The sequence below is a fragment of the Ranitomeya variabilis genome, chromosome 2 (genome assembly GCF_051348905.1).
Source record: "Ranitomeya variabilis isolate aRanVar5 chromosome 2, aRanVar5.hap1, whole genome shotgun sequence".
Taxonomy (NCBI): Eukaryota; Metazoa; Chordata; class Amphibia; order Anura; family Dendrobatidae; genus Ranitomeya; species Ranitomeya variabilis.
In genome coordinates this window covers 245,530,331-245,553,049 of record NC_135233.1, presented here as the reverse complement: position 1 = coordinate 245,553,049, position 22,719 = coordinate 245,530,331, and the positions used below count along the sequence as shown (strand labels likewise).

Here is a 22,719-nt window from a genome sequence, read left to right as displayed (position 1 = left end):
CGACCGAGTGGAATGAGCTCTAATCCCCGCCGGGATAGGACTGCCTCTGACTCGATAGGATTCCTGGATAGCAGATCGAATCCATCTGGCTATCGTGGATTTAGACGCAGCCAAACCCTTTCTGTGACCCTCCGGGAGCACGAAAAGGGCGTCCGATTTTCTGAAGTGAGCCGTTCTGGAGATGTACCTCCTGAGGGCCCTAACCACGTCCAGAGTATGGAGAGCCTTCTCGACTCTATGTTTGGGCTGTGGGCAAAAGGAGGGAAGAATGATGTCCTCATTGAGGTGGAAAGAAGAGACCACCTTTGGAAGAAACGCCGGAGAAGGACGGAGGACTACCTTGTCCTGATGAAAGGCAAGGAAAGGAGCCCGGCAGGATAAAGCGGCGAGCTCTGAAACCCTTCTGATGGACGTCACCGCAACCAGGAAGGCAACCTTCCAGGAGAGGACCGAGAGCGGAACGTCTTGCAGGGGTTCGAACGGAGGTTCCTGAAGGACCCCTAGGACCAAGTTGAGATCCCAGGTCTCCAGCGGCATCCTGTAGGGAGGAACCACATGGGAGACTCCCTGGATGAAAGTCTTGACCTGAAGGTTGGTGGCGATCCTACGCTGGAAAAGCACGGATAACGCTGAGATCTGACCCTTGAGGGAACTCAGGGCCAAACCGGAGTCCAGACCAGCCTGAAGGAAATTCAAGATGCAAGGGATAGAGAAAACGAGAGGAGGGAGACCCCGGAGCCTGCACCATGAGAAGAAGGATTTCCAGACGCGGTGGTAGATGGAGGCGGAAGACGCCTTGCGAGCACTTAACATGGTGGGGATGACCTGCTGAGAGAAACCGGCACGAGTTAGAACCCAGGTTTCAACAGCCACGCCGTTAAACGTAGGGCCCCTGAGCTCTGATGGTAAATCGGTCCTTGGCGAAGCAGGTCTGGGCGGTCTGGCAACCGCAAGGGAACGTCGGCTACGAGCTGAACGAGCTCCGCGTACCAAGCGCGACGAGGCCAGTCTGGGGCGACCAAAATGACTGGAACTCCCTCCATCTTGATCTTTTGGATCACCTTCGGCAGTAAGGGAAGGGGAGGGAACACGTATGGGAGCTGAAAATGATGCCACGGAGAAATCAGCGCGTCCACTCCTATGGCCTGGGGATCCCGAGATCGAGCAATGAAGTTGTGGACCTTGGCGTTCAATCTGGACGCCATCAGATCCACGTCCGGGGTCCCCCAGCGAAGACAGATCTGGTGAAAAACCTCTGGGTGGAGTTCCCACTCCCCCGAGGCAAGGCCCTGGCGGCTCAGGAAGTCCGCCGCCCAATTCTCGACTCCCGGAATGTACACCGCGGAGATGATGGAATGGTTGGTTTCGGCCCAACGAAGGATGAGGGAGACTTCCTGCATCGCGGCCCTGCTGCGGGTACCCCCCTGGTGGTTGATGTAAGCCACCGCCGTGACGTTGTCGGATTGGACTCGTACAGGGTGACCCGCGAGCAGGGGGTGAAAGCGACTCAGAGCAAGTCTGATAGCATGAATCTCCAGGATGTTGATGGGAAGTTTGGATTCCCGAACTGTCCAGAGGCCCTGGGCAGAGTGGTGGAGGAACACCGCCCCCCAGCCAAGAAGACTGGCGTCGGTAGTCACCACTAACCAGCGGATCGGGAGGAAGGACTTCCCCCGGAGGAGAGATGGGCCCAGGGTCCACCATACGAGAGATTGTCTGACCCGCGGGGACAGGGGACAAGGGCGGTCGAGAGAAGAGATGCTCCTGTCCCAGTTGTCTAGCAAAGCCTGTTGCAAGGGACGGAGATGGAGTTGAGCAAAAGGAACTGCTTCGATTGCTGCAACCATCTTTCCCAGGATCTTCATGGCGAACCGAATGGTTCGCGGGCGAGGATGACAGAGCGTTTGGGCTCCTTGCTGAAGTGCTTGGGCCTTGGACCGAGGAAGCAAGACCAGCCCCCTCGAAGTGTCCAGGATCATTCCCAGAAAGGAGATCCGACGGGCAGGAACGGGAGAGGACTTGTCCCAGTTGATCAACCAACCTAGGCGCGAAAGAGAATCCAGGGTAATGTGGACGCTTGACTCGCAGGCCTGAAAAGACAGGCCCTTTATGAGGAGATCGTCTAAGTAAGGTAACACGACGACTCCTCGAGAAAGAAGGATGGCCATGACAGCCGCCATGACCTTGGTAAATACCCTGGGCGCCGTGGCAAGACCGAAGGGTAAGGCCGTGAACTGGAAGTGATCCTCCAGAATGGCAAAGCGGAGGAACCTCTGATGAGACGGGAAAATCGGGATGTGAAGATAGGCATCCTTGATGTCTATCGAGGCCAGAAATTCCCCTCTTTCCATCGAAGAGATGACCGATCTGAGCGATTCCATCCTGAAGTGCCGGACTCTTACGCACTTGTTCAGGAGCTTCAGATCCAGAATGGGCCGCACTTTTCCGTCTTTCTTTGGCACGACGAAGAGGTTTGAGTAGAAACCTTTGAACCTCTCGTGTTCCGGGACCGGGACAATGACCCCGCTCTGGCGGAGGATGTGAATGGCGCAAAGAAGGGCGCGAGTCTGAGTTGCCGAACTGGGAAGACGAGAGGGGAAAAACCGAGTTGGAGGAGGAGAGGAGAACTCTATCTTGTAGCCGGACGATACCAGATCCCTGACCCATTCGTCGTGCACGACGGAGAGCCAGGCTTGCTGAAAAAAGAGAAGGCGTCCGCCTATTCTGATGGTATCGACTGGCACCGTTCCCGAGTCATTGAGACGGGAATCTGGGAGGTCTGGAACCTCGAGTTCTGGGCTGCCTTGGTTTCCCGCGCCAGGAAGGATTCGGCCTGAAGGAGGGACGAGAGTCTCTGTCATTGCGAGAGGAACGGTCTGATCTGGAAAGCCCGGAGGGATTGGACCAGGCTGGGCTGGTACGAAAAGGCCGAAAACGAAAGAAAGGCTGGCGCTGGAAAGCCGCCTTGGGCCTCTGTTGGGGAAGGAACTTGCTCTTTCCCCCTGTGGCGTCGGAAATAAGCTGGTCAAGCTTTTCGCCGAAAAGACGCCCGCTTTGAAAAGGGAGGGAGATGAGAGATTTCTTAGAGGAGGAGTCTGCGCGCCACTCCCTGAGCCAAAGAGCCCTTCTGATAGCAATGGCGTTGGACGCCGCCGATGCGGCGCAATTCGCCGCGTCGAGGGAAGCGAACATCACGTAATCGCTAGCCATGGCTAACTGCTTGGCTAGGTCTGCCATCTCAGACGGGAGGTCCTGTTCATTAATGGATTTCGCTAGAGCATCCGCCCAGGAAACCATAGCCTTGGTCACCCAAGCCGCGGCGAAGGAGGGGGCCAGGGAAGAGCCAGAGGCTTCATACACTGAACGAGCTAGAGAGTCTAGCTGGCGTTCAGTGGGACTCTTAATTGAAGCGCCCTCCGGAACTGAAAGAAGCGTTTTAGAAGCTAGGCGTGAGACCGGCGGATCTACTAAAGGGGGATCCGTCCAGTCCTTCACGAGATCCGCTGAAAAGGGATACTTGGATGCCAGGTCCTTCTTACCCGTGAAACGCTTATCTGGATGCTCCCTGTGACGCCTGACTATATCCAGAAAAGCTGGATGAGAGGCAAAAGATTTGTGGGAACGTTTGGATCTGGTAAAAGAGACCGCGTGTTCCGGAGCGGAATTAGCGTCATCATCCACCTTAAGAGTGTGATTGACAGCTACAATGAGGGAGTCAACCGTAGCTCTGAACTCCGGAGCCTCCGGGTCCAATGATACCTCGGACTCATGTTCAGAGTCGTGAACGCTGTGAGCCCCCAAAGAGGGTGAGCGAGAGGTGGAGCTGGCAGAGTCTGAGCGGCGAGGAGAGCGCTCAGGAGAGGTAGTGCGGATCCGTTTTCTGGATGACCGAGTCTCTCTAAGTGGAGAGCGGCCCCTGCTGGCCGACGATTCCCCTGCTATGAAGGGATCTCTTAACGCCTGAAGCGGATTACCCTGAACCCCGGGAGGATTTTGAATGGATTTGATGGCGTTGGCTAAAAAATCCACGGACTGTGTGAGTGAAGCGACCCACGGGGGGGGACTAGGTACGCCAGAGTCGGTGGCGGTGGAGGGCTCCTGGGCACCTGGGGCATCGCAGGCAGAGCAGAGGGGAGAACTTTGAGGCTTAGGAAGTGGGGCCTGGCAGGTGGTACATGCAGAAAAAAAGGTTGTATGTACCTTAGGTAGTTTTTTAGACCTTGACTGCGACATGATTCTAATGCAGAAAGAGGCCACAGGGACTATAAACTGGACTGGGAAGCAGAGGGAGACGCTGCAGGGGAGAAGCTGACGATGTCTCCTTACCCCGGTCCTGTGTCCCGCTGTCCTGGGAAGCTGAGAAGCCTGAGAGGAGACTGGCTGCACGTGGGCGCAGTGACACTGAGGTGCTTCCGAGCAGGAGCTGCGGCATGTGGAGTGAAGATGGCCGCCGAGATCAGGAAGGAGATCTCGACGGCTGTGAGAAGCGCCAGGAACCAGGGGCGGCGCCGCCGATGACGCGCAGGAGTGGGCGGAGCCTATCGGCAGCGACCAGCGTCTAGGCCGAAGCCGGGGGCTAAATTTGCGGCCTGGGCCCGGCGCGCGGCCGCAAAGTGCCGACGTTACAGCGCTACAGCCCCTAATGTGCCCTGCTTAAGAAGGAGCCCTCCGGACCGCCGGCGACCCCCCCCATCCTCCACGAGACACTTACCCGAGGAGGTGAGAGGAGCCTAAGGATGGCTGGGACGGTGCAGGGGATGGGAAGCCTCCATCCACCAGCCCCAGAGGGGAGTGGAGAGGAACCGTCCACCACCTGAGTCACACAGAGCATTGGTGATGCAGTGTGGTCTGCACGGACGCCACGGGAATAGGGGGCCACTGTACAGCCGAGGGTAAAACCTGGTGGACAGGGCAAATGTCCGGCAATAAAAAGGCCTGGCTGCAGAGGAGGATACTGGAGGTAAAACACCAGTGCTCCTCTGTACGACATGGGGAGATCGGCGTCCCTTTTAGGGAAAAAACCGTCGCCCAAAAATGGTCAGCTCAGGCAGTGGCTCCCACGTCGCAGGAGAGGATACGGAGAGGTGAAACTCCCGTGCTCGCCTGTTGTTGGTTCGGGGGAGATCGGACCACTAAAGAATCCGTCGCCCCCTTCGTCCGGAATGGATTAAAAAGAAAAAATCCGTAAAAATAAAAATCAGTGTGCCTCCTACGGACACTAAGCTTGAACTGGGTGTCTGGAAGCCAGTACGAGGGTGTATACTGCAGGGGAGGAGCTAACCTTTTTTTGTCTCAGCTTAGTGTCAGCCTCCTAGTGACAGCAGCATAACCCATGGTCCTGTGTCCCCCAATGAGGCGAAGGAGAAAATTATTTTAGCCTCAATTTTTTCATTTTCACATGGGCAACAGGATAAAGTGGATCCTAAATTTTGTTGGGCAATTTCTCCTGAGTACACCAATACCTCACATGTGGGGGTAAACCACTGTTTGGGCACATGGTAAGGCTCGGAAGGGAAGGAGCGCCATTTGACTTTTTGAATGAAAAATTATCTCCATCGTTAGCGGACACCATGTCGCGTTTGGAAAGCCCCTGTGTGCCTAAACATTGGAGCTCCTCCACAAGTGACCCCATTTTGGAAACTAGACCCCCCAAGGAACTCATCTAGAGGCATAGTGAGCACTTTAAACCCCCAGGTGCTTCACAAATTGATCCGCAAAAATGAAAAAGTACTTTTTTTTCACACAAAATTTCTTTTAGCCTCAATTCTTTCATTTTCACATGGGCAACAGGATAAAATGGATCCTAAAATTTGTTGGGCAATTTCTCCTGAGTATGCCGATACCTCATATGTGGGGGTAAACCACTGTTTGGGTGCACGGCAAGGCTCGGAAAGGGGAGGCGTGCCATTTGACTTTTTGAATGGAAAATTAGCTCCAATCGTTAGCGGACACCATGTCGCGTTTGGAGAGCCCCTGTGTGCCTAAACATTGGAGCTGCCCTACAAGTGACCCCATTTTGGAAACTAGACCCCCCAAGGAACTCATCTAGAGGCATAGTGAGCACTTTAAACCCCCAGGTGCTTCACAAATTGATCCGCAAAAATGAAAAAGTACTTTTTTTTCACACAAAATTTCTTTTAGCCTCAATTCTTTCATTTTCACATGGGCAACAGGATAAAATGGATCCTAAAATTTGTTGGGCAATTTCTCCTGAGTATGCCGATACCTCATATGTGGGGGTAAACCACTGTTTGGGTGCACGGCAAGGCTCGGAAAGGGGAGGCGTGCCATTTGACTTTTTGAATGGAAAATTAGCTCCAATCGTTAGCGGACACCATGTCGCGTTTGGAGAGCCCCTGTGTGCCTAAACATTGGAGCTCCCCTACAAGTGACCCCATTTTGGAAACTAGACCCCCCAAGGAACTTATCTAGATGGATAGTGAGCACTTATAACCCCCAGGTGCTTCACAGAAGTTTATAACGCAGAGCCGTGAAAATAAAAAAATTATTTTTCTTTCCTCAAAAATGATTTTTAGCCCAGAATTTTTTATTTTCCCAAGGGTAATAGGAGAAATTGGACCCCAAATGTTGTTGTCCAGTTTGTCCTGAGTACGATGATACCCCATATGTGGGGGTAAACCACTGTTTGGGTGCACGGCAGGGCTCGGAAGGGAAGGCACGCCATTTGGCTTTTTGAATGGAAAATTAGCTCCAATCATTAGCGGACACCATGTCGCGTTTGGAGAGCCCCTGTGTGCCTAAACATAGGAGCTCCCGCACAAGTGACCCCATTTGGAAACTAGACCTCCCAAGGAACTAATCTAGATGTGTGGTGAGCACTTTGAACCCCCAAGTGCTTCACAGAAGTTTATAACGCAGAGCCGTGAAAATAAAAAATGTGTTTCCTTTCCTCAAAAATATTTTTTTAGCCCAGAATTTTTTTATTTTTGCAAGAGTAACAGGAGAAATTGGACCCCAAAAGTTGTTGTCCAGTTTCTCCTGAGTACGCTGATACCCCATATGTGGGGGTAAACCACTGTTTTGGCACACGTCGGGGTTCGGAAGGGAAGTAGTGACGTTTTGAAATGCAGACTTTGATGGAATGCTCTGCGGGCATCAGGTTGCGTTTGCAGAGTCCCTGATGTGCCTAAACAGTAGGAACTCCCCACAAGTGACTCCATTTTGGAAACTAGACCCCCAAGGGAACTTATCTAGATGTGTGGTGAGCACTTTGAACCCCCAAGTGCTTCACAGAAGTTTATAACGCAGAGCCGTGAAAATAATTAATGTGTTTCCTTTCCTCAAAAATATTTTTTTAGCCCAGAATTTTTTATTTTTGCAAGAGTAACAGGAGAAATTGGACCCCAAAAGTTGTTGTCCAGTTTCTCCTGAGTACGCTGATACCCCATATGTGGGGGTAAACCACTGTTTGGGCACATGCCGGGGCTCGGAAGGGAAGTAGTGACGTTTTGGAATGCAGACTTTGATGGAATGGTCTGCGGGCATCATGTTACGTTTGCAGAGCCCCTGATATGCCTAAACAGTAGAAACCCCCCACAAGTGACCCCATTTTGGAAACTAGACCCCCCAAGGAACTTATCTAGATGTGTGGTGAGCACGTTCAACCCCCAAGTGCTTCACAGAAGTTTACAACGCAGAGCCGTGAAAATAAAAAATCATTTTTCTTTCCTCAAAAAAGATGTTTTAGCAAGCAATTTTTTATTTTCACAAGGGTAACAGGAGAATTTGGACCCCAATATTTGTTGCCCAGTTTGTTGTGAGTACGCTGATACCCCATATGTGGGGGTAAACCACTGTTTGGGCACACGTCAGGGCTCGGAAGGGAAGTAGTGACATTTGAAATGCAGACTTTGATGGAATGGTCTGCGGGCGTCACATTGCATTTGCAGAGCCCCTGATGTGCCTAAACAGTAGAAACACCCCACAAGTGACCCCATTTTGGAAACTAGACCCCCAAAGGAACTTATCTAGATGTGTGGTGAGCACTTTCAACCCCCAAGTGCTTCACAGAAGTTTATAACGCAGAGCCGTGAAAATAAAAAATAATTGTTCTTTCCTCAAAAATTATGTTTTAGCAAGTAATTTTTTATTTTTGCAAGGGTAACAGGAGAAATTGGACCCCAACAGTTGTTGCCCAGTTTGTCCTGAGTACACTGGTACCCCAAATGTGGGGGTAAACCACTGTTTGGGCGCACGTCGGGGCTTGGAAGGGCGGGAGCACCATTTGACTTTTTAAAAGCAAGATTGGCTGGAATCAATGGTGGCGCCATGTTGCGTTTGGAGACCCCTGATGTGCCTAAACAGTGGAAACCCTTCAATTCTAACTTCAACACTAACCCCAACACACCCCTAATCCTAATCCCAACTGTAGCCATAACCCTAATCACAACCCTAACCCCAACACACCCCTAACCACAACCCTAACCGCAACACACCCGTAACCCTAATTCCAACCCTAATCCTAACCCTAATCCCAACCCTAACCACAACTGTAACCCCAACACACCCCTAACCCTATCCGTAACCCTAACCACAAGCCTAATCTTAACCCTATTTCAAACCCTAGCCCTAATTCCAACCCTAACTCTAAGGCTATGTGCCCACGTTGCGGATTCGTGTGAGATTTTTCCGCACGATTTTTGAAAAATCTGCAGGTAAAAGGCACTGCGTTTTACCTGCGGATTTACAGCAGATTTCCAGTGTTTTTTTGTGCGGATTTCACCTGCGGATTCCTATTGAGGAACAGGTGTAAAACGCTGCGGAATCCGCACAAAGAATTGACATGCTGCGGAAAATACAATGCAGCGTTTCTGCACGGAATTTTCCGCACCATGGGCACAGCGGATTTGGTTTTCCTTAGGTGTACATGGTACTGTAAACCTGATGGAAAACTGCTTCGAATTCGCAGCGGCCAATCCGCTGCGGATCCGCGGCCAATCCGCTGCGGATCCGCGGCCAATCCGCTGCCGATCCGATGCCGATCCGCGGCCGATCCGATGCCGATCCGCGGCCGATCCGCTACGGATCCGCGGCCGATCCGCTCTGTGTGCACATGCCATAACCCTACCCCTAACCCTACCCGTAACCCTAACCCTACCCCTAACCCTAGTTCTAACCCTAGTTCTAACCCTAACCCTAGTGGAAAAAGAAACAAAAATATTTTCTTTATTTTATTATTGTCCCTACCTATGGGGGTGATAAAGGGGGGGGGGGGGGGGGGGTTTATTTATTATTTTTTTATTTTGATCGCTGTGATAGAACCTACCACAGCGATCAAAATGTACTTGTAATGAATCTGCCGGCCGATTCGGCGGGCGCACTGAGCATGCGCCCGCCATTTTGGAAGATGGCGGCGCCCAGCGAGGAGACGGACCGACACCGGGAGCCTCGGTAAGTATAAGGGGGGGAGATCGGGGCACGGGGGGGGCGTTGGAGCACCGGGGGGTGACATAGGAGCAGGGGGGGAGCGGGCAGGAGGACGGGGGAGCGGAGCACAGGACGGAGGGGACCGGACCCCATAACGGAGCACTGGGGGGGCGATCGGTGGGGTGGGGGGGGGTCACTTCAGGTTTTCCAGCCATGGCCGATGGTATTGCAGCATCGGCCATGGCTGGATTGTAATATTTCACCAGTTTTTTAGGTGAAATATTACAAATCGCTCTGATTGGCAGTTTCACTTTCAACAGCCAATCAGAGCGATCGTAGCCACGGGGGGGTGAACCCCCCCTGGGCTGAAGTACCACTCCCCCTCTCCCTGCAGATCGGGTAAAATAGGAGTTAACCCCTTCACCCGATCTGCAGGGACGCGATCATTCCATGACGCCGCATAGGCGTCATGGGTCGGGAAGGGGTTAAGTAAATACCCTATGAATCCGATCTCTCGGTGTACCCCACCGGTCTCCTGACAGCTGTGGTCGCTGATCGGCAGCAGCCTTCCATTATTCCATAGCAACAGAAAACACACTGATGGAATAGGGGCCACCAAGACCGGCAGGGGACTCTGATTTACCCCATGACTTCTCAGAAGGAGTTCGGGTCCATCAGAGTACAAACACATATAGGGTCACTAATTTAATTGGGCCCTAACCTGGGTTATAGCGGAGTTTGGAGCCAATCACTTGCCGCTGGGATCTATTTTGTCTGTGTGTTTCACAAGGAACCTATTACACCTTATGTATGATCAGTCCTGTATGAAGATGGGCCCAAGAATAATGTCTGATGAGCCACTCTCACTCACAGCGCATACACTATTGTTACACGTACGGTCTTGTCCCTCCACCTCTGTAGGGGGCGCTCACCTGTTTTATTGACCTTCGGCAGTAATCGGAGGAAGACCGGATGTGCGTACCCAGGCAGCGACTTCTTAAGGTCTTTAATAAATTTTACAAGATCGCTTTTATGATCGGGGTCAGCGACGGCCGCCATTCCAGCTCTCCCTTCCGTTCCTAACAAACAAATAAAAAAAGACATGGATCTTAATACAGTCTTGCGCGCAAAGCCCTGAGATCCATGAAGAGAGATGAGCCACGTACCTGGCACCTCCACTCCGTAGACCACCACGTCAGCTTGTTGCAGGAGTCTGCTCAGGATCCCTTCCACTTCTGTAGTGGACACATTTTCTCCTTTCCATCGGAACGTGTCACCCGTACGATCCCGGAAATACATATAGCCCAGCTCGTCCATCACCAGCACATCGCCTGGAGAGGACAAAACTACGGTCAGGAAGCAGACGACCTCGGTATAAGGAAGACGCCTCCATATTTGGGGCACCACTCTTACCGGAGAGATACGCCGTGTCCCCAAGTTTGAAGACGTTATTGGCGATTTTCTTGTTAGTGGCGGACTGGTTCACGTAACCATCAAACCTTCTCAGCGGGTCGGACTGGATGATGCGGCCAACCAGCTGCCCAGGCTCTCCTGTGATAGAAGGCGACACACGAGTAAAGGTCAGTTCCTCCGTACTCAGGATCGCCACCGGTCAAAGAAATAGGCCGATACTCCAGGAGATTGGAGTACCCCGTATGTGTGGGTGGCAGTGTACCTGGTACTGCAGTTCGGTCCTATTAACTGGAATGGGACTGGCCTGCAGGACCAGAAAAAGTCGTGCTGAGTGTGTGGACGTGGCAATTGCTGGGTTCTTCAGAAGGAAAGACAGTTTTAGGACTCACTCAAGTTTTATCGGATTGCACTCGGCCGGGTGTTATACTATGGGGGCACAGCAGACATGTGATTTTTTTTTTTTCTCATGCCGATTCAGCATGCTGTGAGTGGCTGTGGGACTCGGCTCACATACCCATATAAATGTATGGGTGCGTGTGAAACATCGGACTGCACTCAGGTGTCATCCGCGTGCAGTTAGATTACCACAGACACAGAGAATGGACACTATGGAGTAATTACTTTCTCTGTCTTCTACACATCTGTGCGCCGACTCACTGATGCGAGATAATTGGAGCAAAGTATACGGACACTTGGATCACAGTCTTAGTTTGATCCGAGGGCTCAGCAGTAGGGGGGGGGGGGCATTTGGATTTGGGTACGGAGATTTCACTGGATTTTATTTGCTGGGGTGAGAGCCATGTTACTTTTCCAGAGTCTTTGTTCTACCAGTAACGTGGGAACCCCCTATAGTTCCAGTGACAGATGACGGACCTCAGTGGGGGCTGGTTTTGTGCGGGATAAATTAGGGTTTTTATTGGTAACATTTTGGGGTACGTAATATTTTTGGATTGTTCCCAGTATAAGGCTGGATCACATTCTTGTGTTCTACGCTCATCACTTACCTTGGTGTTTCCGTGTAAATCCCACAAAAATGTGATTCAGATGATATCCGCAACGAACCATCCACCATGAGGCAGATAGAGACACTTCGTACTCCGTTTGGCGTCTGTTCCGGAGGTCTCCATCTGATCTGTGGTCACCCACACTTGTGTGCAAAAAAGACACCTAAAATGATGGGACACCGCCGGAACACAAACCAGTCCAATGTGACTCCATCTGCCTCATAAGTTCTGTCCGGGGTTTTGTCCGAATCGCAGTTTTGGAGAATTTACACAGAAAGCCTTACACAAGCGCTCAGCGGAGAGCGCAGGATAAATCTGAACCAAGCCTTATTCCAATTTTTTGGGGGTAGAATGAACAAACAAGTACAAGAATAATTCTAATTTTTATGCCGTTCCTCATGCGGTATAAGTGATCAGGCGACTTGACTCTTCGGGTTAGTGCGATTCCAGATTCATATAGGTTTTTTTTTGTTCTTTAGAGGTTTTGCTGCCATCATACAGTAAAAATGCTTTTTTTGCACAAAAAAATAGTTTGTCGCCATATTCTTAGAGCTGTAACTTTTTTTTATTGTTTGGCAAACAGAGCTGTATGAGGGCTTATTTTTTGCAGGACGATTTGCAGATTTTTTTTTTCTGTACCATTTTGGGCCACAACATTTTGTGATCGATTTTTAATCAGATTTTTCAGACACAAAATGAACAAAAAACAGAAATTCGGTAATTGTTTTTATCTATTTTTTTTATGTGCGGTTTACCCTGCGGTAAAAGTGATAAAAACGATTTGTTTGCTGGGTATGATTACAGCGATACCAGATTTAGATTGTAAAAAGAGCAAAGCATAAAAAACAGACTATAAAAACAATATTTTACAAAAATGAATTTATTTTTGCATCACCATATTCTGAGAACTAACTTTTTTATTGTTTTCCTGAACGAATGAGTCATATTAGGGCTTGTGTTTTGCGGGACGATTCAGCGTATTTATTTAGAAATACGAACTGCCGCGGTGCCTTATGGGATTCGGGGACAGCGTCCGGAAGCCCCAACTGGCGACTATATATGTAGATAGTATAAATAAATAAGCCAAGTCGTCCCGAAAAAACACAAGCCCTAATATAACTCATTTGGTCGGGAAAACAATAAAAAGTGTCATTATTAGTGTTATTTTTTTTTCATGGTATTCGCCGTACGAAATGAATAATGTGCCAGTTTTACAGATCAGGTCGTTACGAATGATGTGTCTTTTTTATCTGTTTAATCAGAAATGCTGCATTTTTATCGCAGGGGGTCGATCCTGCCATAGGGGGCCTTTAATGCCTTTTTAACCACTTATAAACTTCTGTTGGGATTGGCAGTGGGGTTAATTGGCCCAGATCGGCAACAAAACCGGCCGGGTCTGATTGTTAACGGGTTACAACTTAAAGAGGTTATGCCACGAACCATATTTATGACCTATCCATAGGACAGGCGATAAGTGAATGGTTACTGAGGGCCTGTGTGGTGGTGTGCACGCGTGACCCACAGAGAAGTGGGATGTACTGCACAGTTCACACGGGACTCTCATGATTAGATCCCAGCAATCTGTGGATAGAGGATAAATGGTGCTAGTGTAATAATCACTTTTAATCTTCCTTTACACTATAATCTTTATACACATGGAAAAGATACACATATATGCACATACCGGGCTGACAGGGGATGCAAAGACCTTCTGGAGTGCGGATCAGCTCCATTGTCTCTTCGTTTACCTTCATCAGCCGGATGGGATACACAAAGGGTAAAATGCGGCTGTTAAATCCGCAGGAGCCAACCTAGAGATGACAGGTAACGGTTACGTACACGGCTGAGCGTCCCCCTGCCGGCCCCCAATCACACGAGACGCGCTTACGTGGTTGTCGAAGTTTCCCAGGCTGCAGTTACATTCCGTGGCGCCATAGAACTCTGCGATCTGCGGAATCCTGAAGCGGGACATAAACTCCGTCCAGATGGCGGGTCGGAGCCCGTTCCCTAGCGCCATGCGCACCTTATGCTGGGACTCTGCCTCCCGCACCGGCTGGTTCAGGAGATAGCGGCAGATCTCACCGATGTACTGGACAATCTGGACATAAAAGCAGCCATGTCAGTACGAACTGGAGCTGACCATGGGTGGTGGCAAACACATGTCAGATCCTCACCGTGCAGTTATACTTCGCGCAGTCATCCCAAAACCGCGAGGCTGAAAACTTCCTTTTGATGACAACCGTCAGACCGAGGAGGATGCACTGACCCATTCCAACAATGTTACCTGCCGGAGAGCAAAAAAAAGATTAAAGAAAAGGCGAGGTTTCCAAACCCATTTATGGCGATACTATAAAATAAGCAGAAAAAAGTATTAACATTAATACTCACCTCTCAACCCCCAAATGCTTCTGTGTCAACGCTTCCCTTGTCCTCTGTCGCTCTCCGTCACCCCAGCTCTAGTTGTCTCAACATGTGACCGATACAGCCAATCACTGACCTCAGCGGTGGCGACACATCACTGCAACGGTAACTGATTGGCTGCATCTGTGACACAGACGACCCAGGTCACTGGTGTAGTAGGGTAAACAGAGGGACCTGGGAAATGTTGGCACGGGATCCGTAAGGCAATTATTCCTGGCACAGTTATCAAGACAACCGCTCAATGCAGAAAAAGTATCGTGCACGGTCCTGTTCTAGTTTATTAGATCCATGAACGACCCTCGCTGGGCATGAGACTCCGATCTCTCGGATTCAATAAATATGAGGAGCAGATGCGACACCCCTCCATTAGCAGACCTCTATTCCGTGGTTTATGTGACTGATGCCCTTAAAGAAAAATGCTATTTCTTAAAAGACTAAAAAAGTTATTTTCCTCAAGAGCATAAATCATAATGGCAGCAATAGCGGTCTGTGCACTACCTGCGGAGTGGTATAGAGGAAGGCAGTCATAAATCACATCATCCGATCGAAAGCCGAAGCCGTAATGCACCAGGGCAGCCATGCGGAAATATCTGCAAGGAAAGGACAAGGAAATAAAAGGAGCTGTGGTGACGCGTGCAAGTTGTGTACATTGCAGCTCTTGTACTCACCTGCTATGCACCACTATGGCCGCTTTGGGAAGCCCCGTTGTGCCAGAAGTGTAGATGTAAAATAATTTATCTGAAAAATAATCAAAGTATAAAAGGAAGAAAGTTATCAGACAATTGGAGAGGCACAGTGTGGTTCACATATTTACAACAGTGTGTTATAATAATAATACCAGGCACAACCCAATGGCAAGGGTGGAGCAGTTTCTGAAAAGAAGCATAAAAATATAATGACCCATATAGGGGAAAGTAGCAATGTGCAAGCAGTTTTCCTATGCAGGAATGGAGGCCGACACTGGCACCAATCAGGAGGATCTTTCACTCCTTATTTACCTGTAAAGCTCCTTCCAGGGTCCTTTGGAGGAAGACGGGACGCACTCTGCAACAAGGATGATACAAATTCCGAGCTAGGGGGAACCGTGCTGCGATCGCAGTCACCGAAGCAGAAAAGTCGTATGGATTTCCCCATCATGGAGTAGACATCCGTCATTGCTAAAGATACAAGAAAAAGAAAGTAAAAAAAAAATACTCTGTCTCCATTTATTACCAATGGTTGATTTTGGAAAAGCTGGGCAACATTTAATATGGCGCATATACGACTCCAGAAAGCATGTGGCTACCAGCCAATAGTCTGACATGGCTTTCAGGACTCTGGATAGCTTGGTGATAATTGGAGCTGCACCCAGCTTTCCAGGACGCAGATCTAACGGCACAGGCGGCAATCTAGAGCAAAGTCCGTCCCCAGTCAGCTCCTCACCTTGTGACATCTCCTGTCCAAAGATCACAGCCTTGGAGTTGGAGACGCTGAAGCAATGTTCCAGGGCGTCCAGACGTAAGTTGAAATTGATCAAAGCGGCTTCGACCCCGATTTTAGCCATGCCGAGCCAAAAGCCGACGTACTCATTGCAGTTCTCCATGAACAGCGCTATGACATCTCCGGTCCGGAAACCTTCAGCATACAAGAAGTTGGCCACCGCATTGGAAAACTCATCCAGCTCCCGGAATGTCCACGTGGCTCCGGTGCCCTCGAAAATCAGCGCCGTCTTGTTGGGATGACGTTTAACGCATTGCTTAAATATGATGGGGACGGTATTCTTCTCCCGCAGATGTCTCTTCACTTCCAGCTTCACCCGGAAGAGGGTAATCGCGCCTCTGCAAAAAAAAAAAAAAAAAGACGTTTGTGTGTCATATATGAAGGTTCATCTGTCAGATGCACCAGAAAAAGCTCAAGTACTACTCCTTAGATCCCTATGTGCCTGACAGATGCCAGGAGTGTCCATTTTGGGATGTATATGTACCATCTAGCGCTTTCCTATACAGACCGCAACCACAAAAAATGAAAAGGTATAGCCATGCACAATAAAAATTATTTTTGCAATGGAGATTCATTAACAATTTGCCTCCTGTAGTAGCTGCATTGCACTGTATTACTGGCAGGTGAATGAGTTCAATGAAAATGCATCAGGGAGCTCGTTCTGACTGTCCAATGGCAGAGTTTGTAACCCTTATCTGTCTTTTTCTGGGCTCCTCTCCGCTCATTTATAACCACAAAGTTAAAAGTGTGAGAACAAAAAGAGCCTGTAAAAGCCAAATGGTGCTAGATTTATAACGAAACCCAATTGTTAAAGTGATTTTTGGCCCAAAATACATTCAAGAAGAAGAAAAAAAAAATTGTCCCTAGAGGTGGGCAATCCCTTTAAATAGCGGCGCTTTCCAATGTAGCAAAAAAAAGGGCACGCTAGGAGTTGTAGTTTTGCATATTGGCTCCATTACTGTCCCCAGCAAATCTAGTTACAATCTGCTTCTTCCTAGCAATATCCATTAGTAGAGACAAGGACTACAACTCCCAATGGAATTTTCATCCAGTTTCCTCTTTAATTATGTAGAAAGAGAAGGGATAGAATGAGTGAAAGATACAGAAAGCTGCACATCCTGCTCCTAAAATCCTCTGTGCTGCAGGAATACTCTTCCTACCACTGCCTGTCTTTAGCTTCTGACTTTTCACCCATTCTACCTCCTGCCACAGCTGTTCTAAAATACTCTGTGCTGCTGTGCACGTCCACTGGTCTGTCGCGTGCAGCCTGGCTTCAGTCACTAGACTTGGCCACAGCGCGTGCCCTGAATGTCACTGTTTCACCATCTTGTTCTATAGGAAAGTGCCAATGTGCGTTCTTCTCCACGAAGTACTGAGAGTGGTCACGGGTCACTGCCTCAGACAAAATCAACACATTCACCTTCTGCTGCAGTCAACCTTTCCACTGGAGGACTACAAGGCCACAATACAAGGATGGAGAGGGCTCCAGATAGAATGGGCAGATATGGCAAGCCGTCGTAAAGACTCCCGTTGATACAGATGTTATAAATGGACGGGTAAAGGTTACCTTGCAAAATGACAACTATAAAAGCAAAGCACAGTCCATTAGGAATTGGGTAACAGCGACCCTGGCAGGGGGCAGAGTCCAGGGCTTATCTTGTAACACACAAATCTACACTGGAAAATCAAGTTCAAGGATGAAGAACACAATACCTACATTTACTGCGGGTACAAAGGGTGGCACCGGTGATAAGCCGCATCATTAGGCACGCCGAATGTGTACGGGGCTCAGCAAACAGGACCGTCTAGAAAGCTTTCCCACTATGCGTCTTGGTTATCGCCACTTCTGGGAAAGCTTCCAGGGGGCATCACTTTGCTGTCCGAGCCCCCTGAAGGGCCAATCTGCCTGGTTAATTAGTAATATGGTAAAGGAAAGGGCACATCACTACATAAGCAGGAAGGGGTGTTAATCAGGAGCCTGGAAAAGTAGAGTGGCTGTAATGGAAGCCGCCCACAGCTTCCTGGCTTAATTTAAGGAAACCTGTAGCTCGCTGCAATCTCTTCATTCTTAGGATTCGCAAATGTCCCACAGCTCGGATTGACAGAAGCGACATATCCCAGTGACATGCCATGGATTACCAAGAGAATACCACCCTTTAAACAGAAGCCATTTACAAAACGTGTGCTGAGTCCTACATGCATTTTAGCCAAATCCTTCAATTTTGAGTGGGACCAGCTGACAGTATGGGGATCTCCAAAAGTTCAATGCTGTGGGTAAAGGGATGAAACATGACAGATTTTAAAGTTTTTTTCTTCCAAAATGGCAAGTACCGGTAATCCCCCATCTATAGGATATGGGATCACTTGTTATAGCTTCTTCAGTTGGATCCCCCAGAATACAGAGAACATGGCTCCGGATCCCCAAGGCCAGGGCTCCACAGTGGAGTGTCGTACTCTGCTCTTTTACTGGCAGCCCCACAGACCATAAGCCAACCTCCACTTCATTAAATCCTGTTCTTGGGTTTTCTGCGATTGTGAAATATCCCCTATCCACTTGCCGGTTTTGAAGAAAAAAAACCCTTTAACCTGAGAAATGGTGGCAGATAAGGGACTCCTGCAGCAGGGCATCCTCCTCTCTCCATTGAGCACATGCAGGCACATGTGTTGGGTGTAGCTGGCAGGGAACATACTTGCATAACAATGCGCCATTCACAATCACACGAATTGGGTGCCACCTTTTTTTATTTTTTTATTCTATTTTAAAGGTGTGAAATGCCCCTTCAACCTTTTTAGTGCAAGGGAAAATATTAGTTTTTGCAACTTCATAAACCCTACGTCTGGAGGACAATGGTGGCGCTCACAGTACGTGTGGGCAGTAATGCGATGCCTGGAGGAATATGATCATTGTTAGCACAGGGGCGGAATCACTTCTTGGTGAAAAGAAACAGAACGGTCTAAGTGCTATAAAGAAGGACGACTTTGTCCTGAGGATCCGGATTTCTATGGATGACACATTAGAATTCATCCAGTTACAGAAAGGCCTTACATGCACTGACACAAAGGAACACTTGTCCGATTATTCAGCTATAATCGCTTATCGCCGAAGATTTTTCACGTCGTTAAAAAGATATTTTCCTAGAAAGAAAGTTGTTCTCTGCCATCAAGTGGTAAGATTTCCACTCAGGCCACAATGATTGGCACCAAACTTTCCCACTGCCCTGAATGGTAACCCCTTTAAGAGCGGCAATGGCAGCCATATTGGTAATCGCCCTGAATAGGAGAAACTGAACTGGATCTATTATATCAAATGTTCCTCGGTGTCACGTCTGATGGCGCCACTGTTGGATGTCATCCCTATAAATATGGCTCCCTGCATCCAAACAAGGCATAATAGATACTCCTTACATACACCAGGACATGTTTTTGGAGGTCCCATAAAGAGGTTTTCTGACACTGAGGAAAATGGACCCCAAATGCTCTAAAATACCTAAAACAACAAAGAGTAGGTGCTCTTCTTCCCCTGCTTAACATCAAGTCACCACTGTAGCCAATCACTGAGCTCAGAAGCTTGTGTCCTCTACTGCGGCACAGTGAATGGTTGCAGCGGTGAGATGACATTACAGCTGCAGCCGAACAAGAACCGTGCAGCAGCAGGGAATCAGCGCTGGACCCAGGGATGGATAGTACCTGTTCTGTCATAACAGATATTTTAGGAATATTTGGGGTCCACTTTCGTGAATGTGGAAAACCTTTTTAAAAAGAGATTTCCTATAACAAAGTGATGGTATATTGCTATTACATATAAATCGGGTGGACCAACATCTAGGACCCCCATTGATCCTGAGAATGAAGGGCATAGTGCTACCTAAATCCTGCCCATTGCAATGTCAGGCGGCCAGGAGGACACTGCGCAGGGTGCGCCAGCACTGCAGACTCGTCATACTCTGGATGGGTGAGGTTAAAGAGGACAGACACTCGCCGACCACACTAGCGACATGCCACCACTTTTTAAACACGAAAACAAAACCTGCTGAAGTGCTCGATAACAGAAAACAATAGAAGAAATGGAAAGTTTTTGTAATGCCATTAACCCTTTAAAGCTACGCGACTCTTAATTCTCAAATGGTAAAGCTCTTCAGTAGTCCCAGGCAAATTACTTTTTACCCCCCTCTTACCTCACATCTCGCCGGATAGTCTTGTAGAAAACCTTCATAAACTTCCATCCTCCGGAGCCCAGGTAGAAAACAAAGACGGCACCAATTGACTGGAACCAGGGCAGCCCGACCACGGCCTTGAGCAGCAGCAGCAGGGACGAGCAGGACACCAGGCGCAGCATCTTCCTGTAACCGGAGAGGCGATCAGAGTCAGCACCGTCCCCAGATCTGCTCTTATACTGACAGTTATCACCGCGCCCACATCACCTGCACCGGGGCAAGGGCAGGAAGGGGGCAAAGATCAGGTCATAGAAACAAGCAAACCATTCCTGTGTGTCTGGACGGAATCATTACTCCACGTGGATTATATATATCATCACTACTATGCAGAAACAGCCGCCCTGAAAGTGACAGCTGCTGAAAGCTTCCTGGCGCGCTGCCATGTGCCTCATTGCCAAAATATCCTATAGATTATTCTGCAAGCTGCATGCAATTGTCAAAATCTGTTCCTCTAAATAAAGCTTATTGAAGGGGGCACAGAGCATGCTCACATCTTCTAATGCGCCCCATGCAAGTAACCAATCAGATCACTGATGTTATTTTAAACCCAATTCTGGCACAATGAAAGCAGGAACCCGATTGGCTGCTATGGACAAGTGCCACGCACGTCTACACTAGTGTCAGGAGCTAAAACACGGTGGTGAAAACTGCACCCGGTCACCTGGGGTAACAGGACGACATATTCCTGTAAGAAAGTCCTGACACACAATAACAGAGGGTTATCACACCAGAATAAGAGAAGAGTGTGGGGTCCTTGGAATGGGAACTATCGGGCCATCGCTGTCAAAGAAAAGACCTAGCGGGCATCATTGGGTTATCAGTGTTATGGGGGGGGACTTCTCTTGGAAGTCAACTATCGGGCCCACATCATCATTGGTGGAGGGATATGTTGAGTTCTCCCTGGTGGGAAAGCTCCTTACAGGCCCCTTACTGCTCTGGCTGGGAGAGGGGCTGGGGTGGGGGAGGAGGAGAGTTCCTCATAGGGCCCTCACCACCCTGTCTGGCTGAAATGGAGAATGCGGGGGAAAACTCACGGGCCTCTCACTGCTCTGGCCGGGACATGGGGAAAGATCCATGGGGGCCCCCTTGCGGCTCTGGCTGGGAGAGACACATGTGGACACACACACGCTCTACAGAAAAGTGATTTCTATGCCACCAGAGAAAAAGGAAAAGGAGAGAGAAGGCGACAGGGAACAATTCAGGTGATTGTCACTGCGACAGGCGAGCGACTGGCATCGACAGCGCTGGCAGGGCGGGGAGCTGCTGCCACACTGGGGATTGACCTTCACAGTTGCGGAGATTATTATTATCTGGTCGTATCAGAGGAGCAAACTCCCATTTTACAAGCTAATAACCCTAACACAGGCCAGCACCGCCCGCGTACAACCCTCACCATGCTGACGAGCCCGCAGTAAGACATGGATGGGTACAACATCTCTACAACCATGTGCCCTTCCCCAGCCTGAAAGGGATAGTTACCAACAAGCCTGTACATACTATTGGGTATGGAATGAATATTTACGGGGTCATCATTCTAGGGACTCTTCCCCCCCCCCCAACCTCTTTGGATAGTTAACCTGCTCAAGTGTATTTACTGATGCCATATAAGCCCCGAAATCCCTGCAAGAAGGAGCAAAGAACAGCAGGACCCCTGCAATTAACTCTGCTCTAGGGGGTCTACCCACTACCCCGCCGAATACGGCTGTGCATGATCACGCCACTTCTCTATTGCTTGAGTGATCAAACAAATATATTTCTGATATATGAGACAATTCAGTGCCTTCTACTACTTGCTGATGGTCTCCAGTTTGATGCAATTATCTTCCTGCTGTCAAACCGCCTTATTACCAGACACAGGTGGTCTACAAATATTCTGCAGATGGTTGGGAAAATTATTAGGCACCTGACGTGGACTGAGAATTGAGGAGTCGGGGCAGGGATGGATTCATCGTCATATCACGGTAATAGGGTTATAGCTGGGATTCCACCACCGGGACTCCTGAAGGTTACAAGGGTCCAGCGGCCCCTATTTGAATGCGGACCAACGACCCTCGTCTTTGTGATCAGTGGGTATTCCCGTGGTATAACCCTCAGAAATCAGTCACATCATCTACTTTGTGGGCCAACCACAATAAAGGATTTCGGTTCCTAGGAAAGCTGGGTGACAGGCATCTTTTTATGAGCAGGGGCAATCTGCGCCCACACACTTTAGCATTTGATGTAATGTTGGCTATTTTGGTTGTCTCCCAGCTTTCCAAGGAACTGAAAATTAATGACGGAGGACAAAGATGCAGGAAAATAGTAACGGGGGGACTCTTAATTGGCCAAATGCGACTTTTCAGCAGAAGCGATGACCTATTTTTGGGCTGCGCAGCAGACGACTCTCAGCAAGTTCTCCAAAAACTAGGTGAGAGTTCACTTTGGTTTGGTGTTGTGCGACGAATGTTGTGAAATGCACACTCGGGGGTTAATGAATCACCGCTCGGGGTGACATCTATCACTACACACCGCAGTCGTCCCCACGGGGAGGGGAGAGTAAGTGATGCTGCGGATGGCAAACAGACAGAAGCGCGTGCCACCCGGGTTATAGCAGGGCAGAGGCTGAATATGTACATCTATGGTCACAAAACAGCTGCGGCCGGCTCTGGATAATAACAGGTTAATGTCATATGGGGGAAGTAAAGCTCATTGAATTTCAACCTTATTAGCCAACACCTCATGTCTAAGAGGATGAGGAGACGTAAGGTCACTACCTAATGAGCGCAGCAGCCAGCCATGGCGGTCACCAGGATTGCACTGGG

The 22,719-nt window shown here is 49.3% G+C and overlaps 1 protein-coding gene across 2 annotated transcripts in view; it reads right to left on the bottom strand.

The window, feature by feature from the left end:
- The window catches only part of SLC27A4 (solute carrier family 27 member 4), a 33,045-nt gene that overhangs the window by 7,043 nt on the left and 3,283 nt on the right, over positions 1-22,719 (bottom strand). For both annotated transcript variants that reach the window (XM_077284395.1, XM_077284396.1), the window contains exons 2-12: positions 19,880-20,044; positions 15,648-16,042; positions 15,224-15,382; positions 14,894-14,963; positions 14,724-14,815; positions 13,979-14,088; positions 13,693-13,902; positions 13,489-13,615; positions 10,801-10,938; positions 10,554-10,718; positions 10,320-10,466 (exon numbers count right to left, since the gene is read on the bottom strand). In XM_077284395.1, coding sequence (XP_077140510.1) covers positions 10,320-10,466; positions 10,554-10,718; positions 10,801-10,938; positions 13,489-13,615; positions 13,693-13,902; positions 13,979-14,088; positions 14,724-14,815; positions 14,894-14,963; positions 15,224-15,382; positions 15,648-16,042; positions 19,880-20,040 — 1,774 coding nt within the window. In that variant the 5' untranslated portion in view covers positions 20,041-20,044. The remainder of the gene's footprint in view (positions 1-10,319; positions 10,467-10,553; positions 10,719-10,800; positions 10,939-13,488; positions 13,616-13,692; positions 13,903-13,978; positions 14,089-14,723; positions 14,816-14,893; positions 14,964-15,223; positions 15,383-15,647; positions 16,043-19,879; positions 20,045-22,719) is intronic.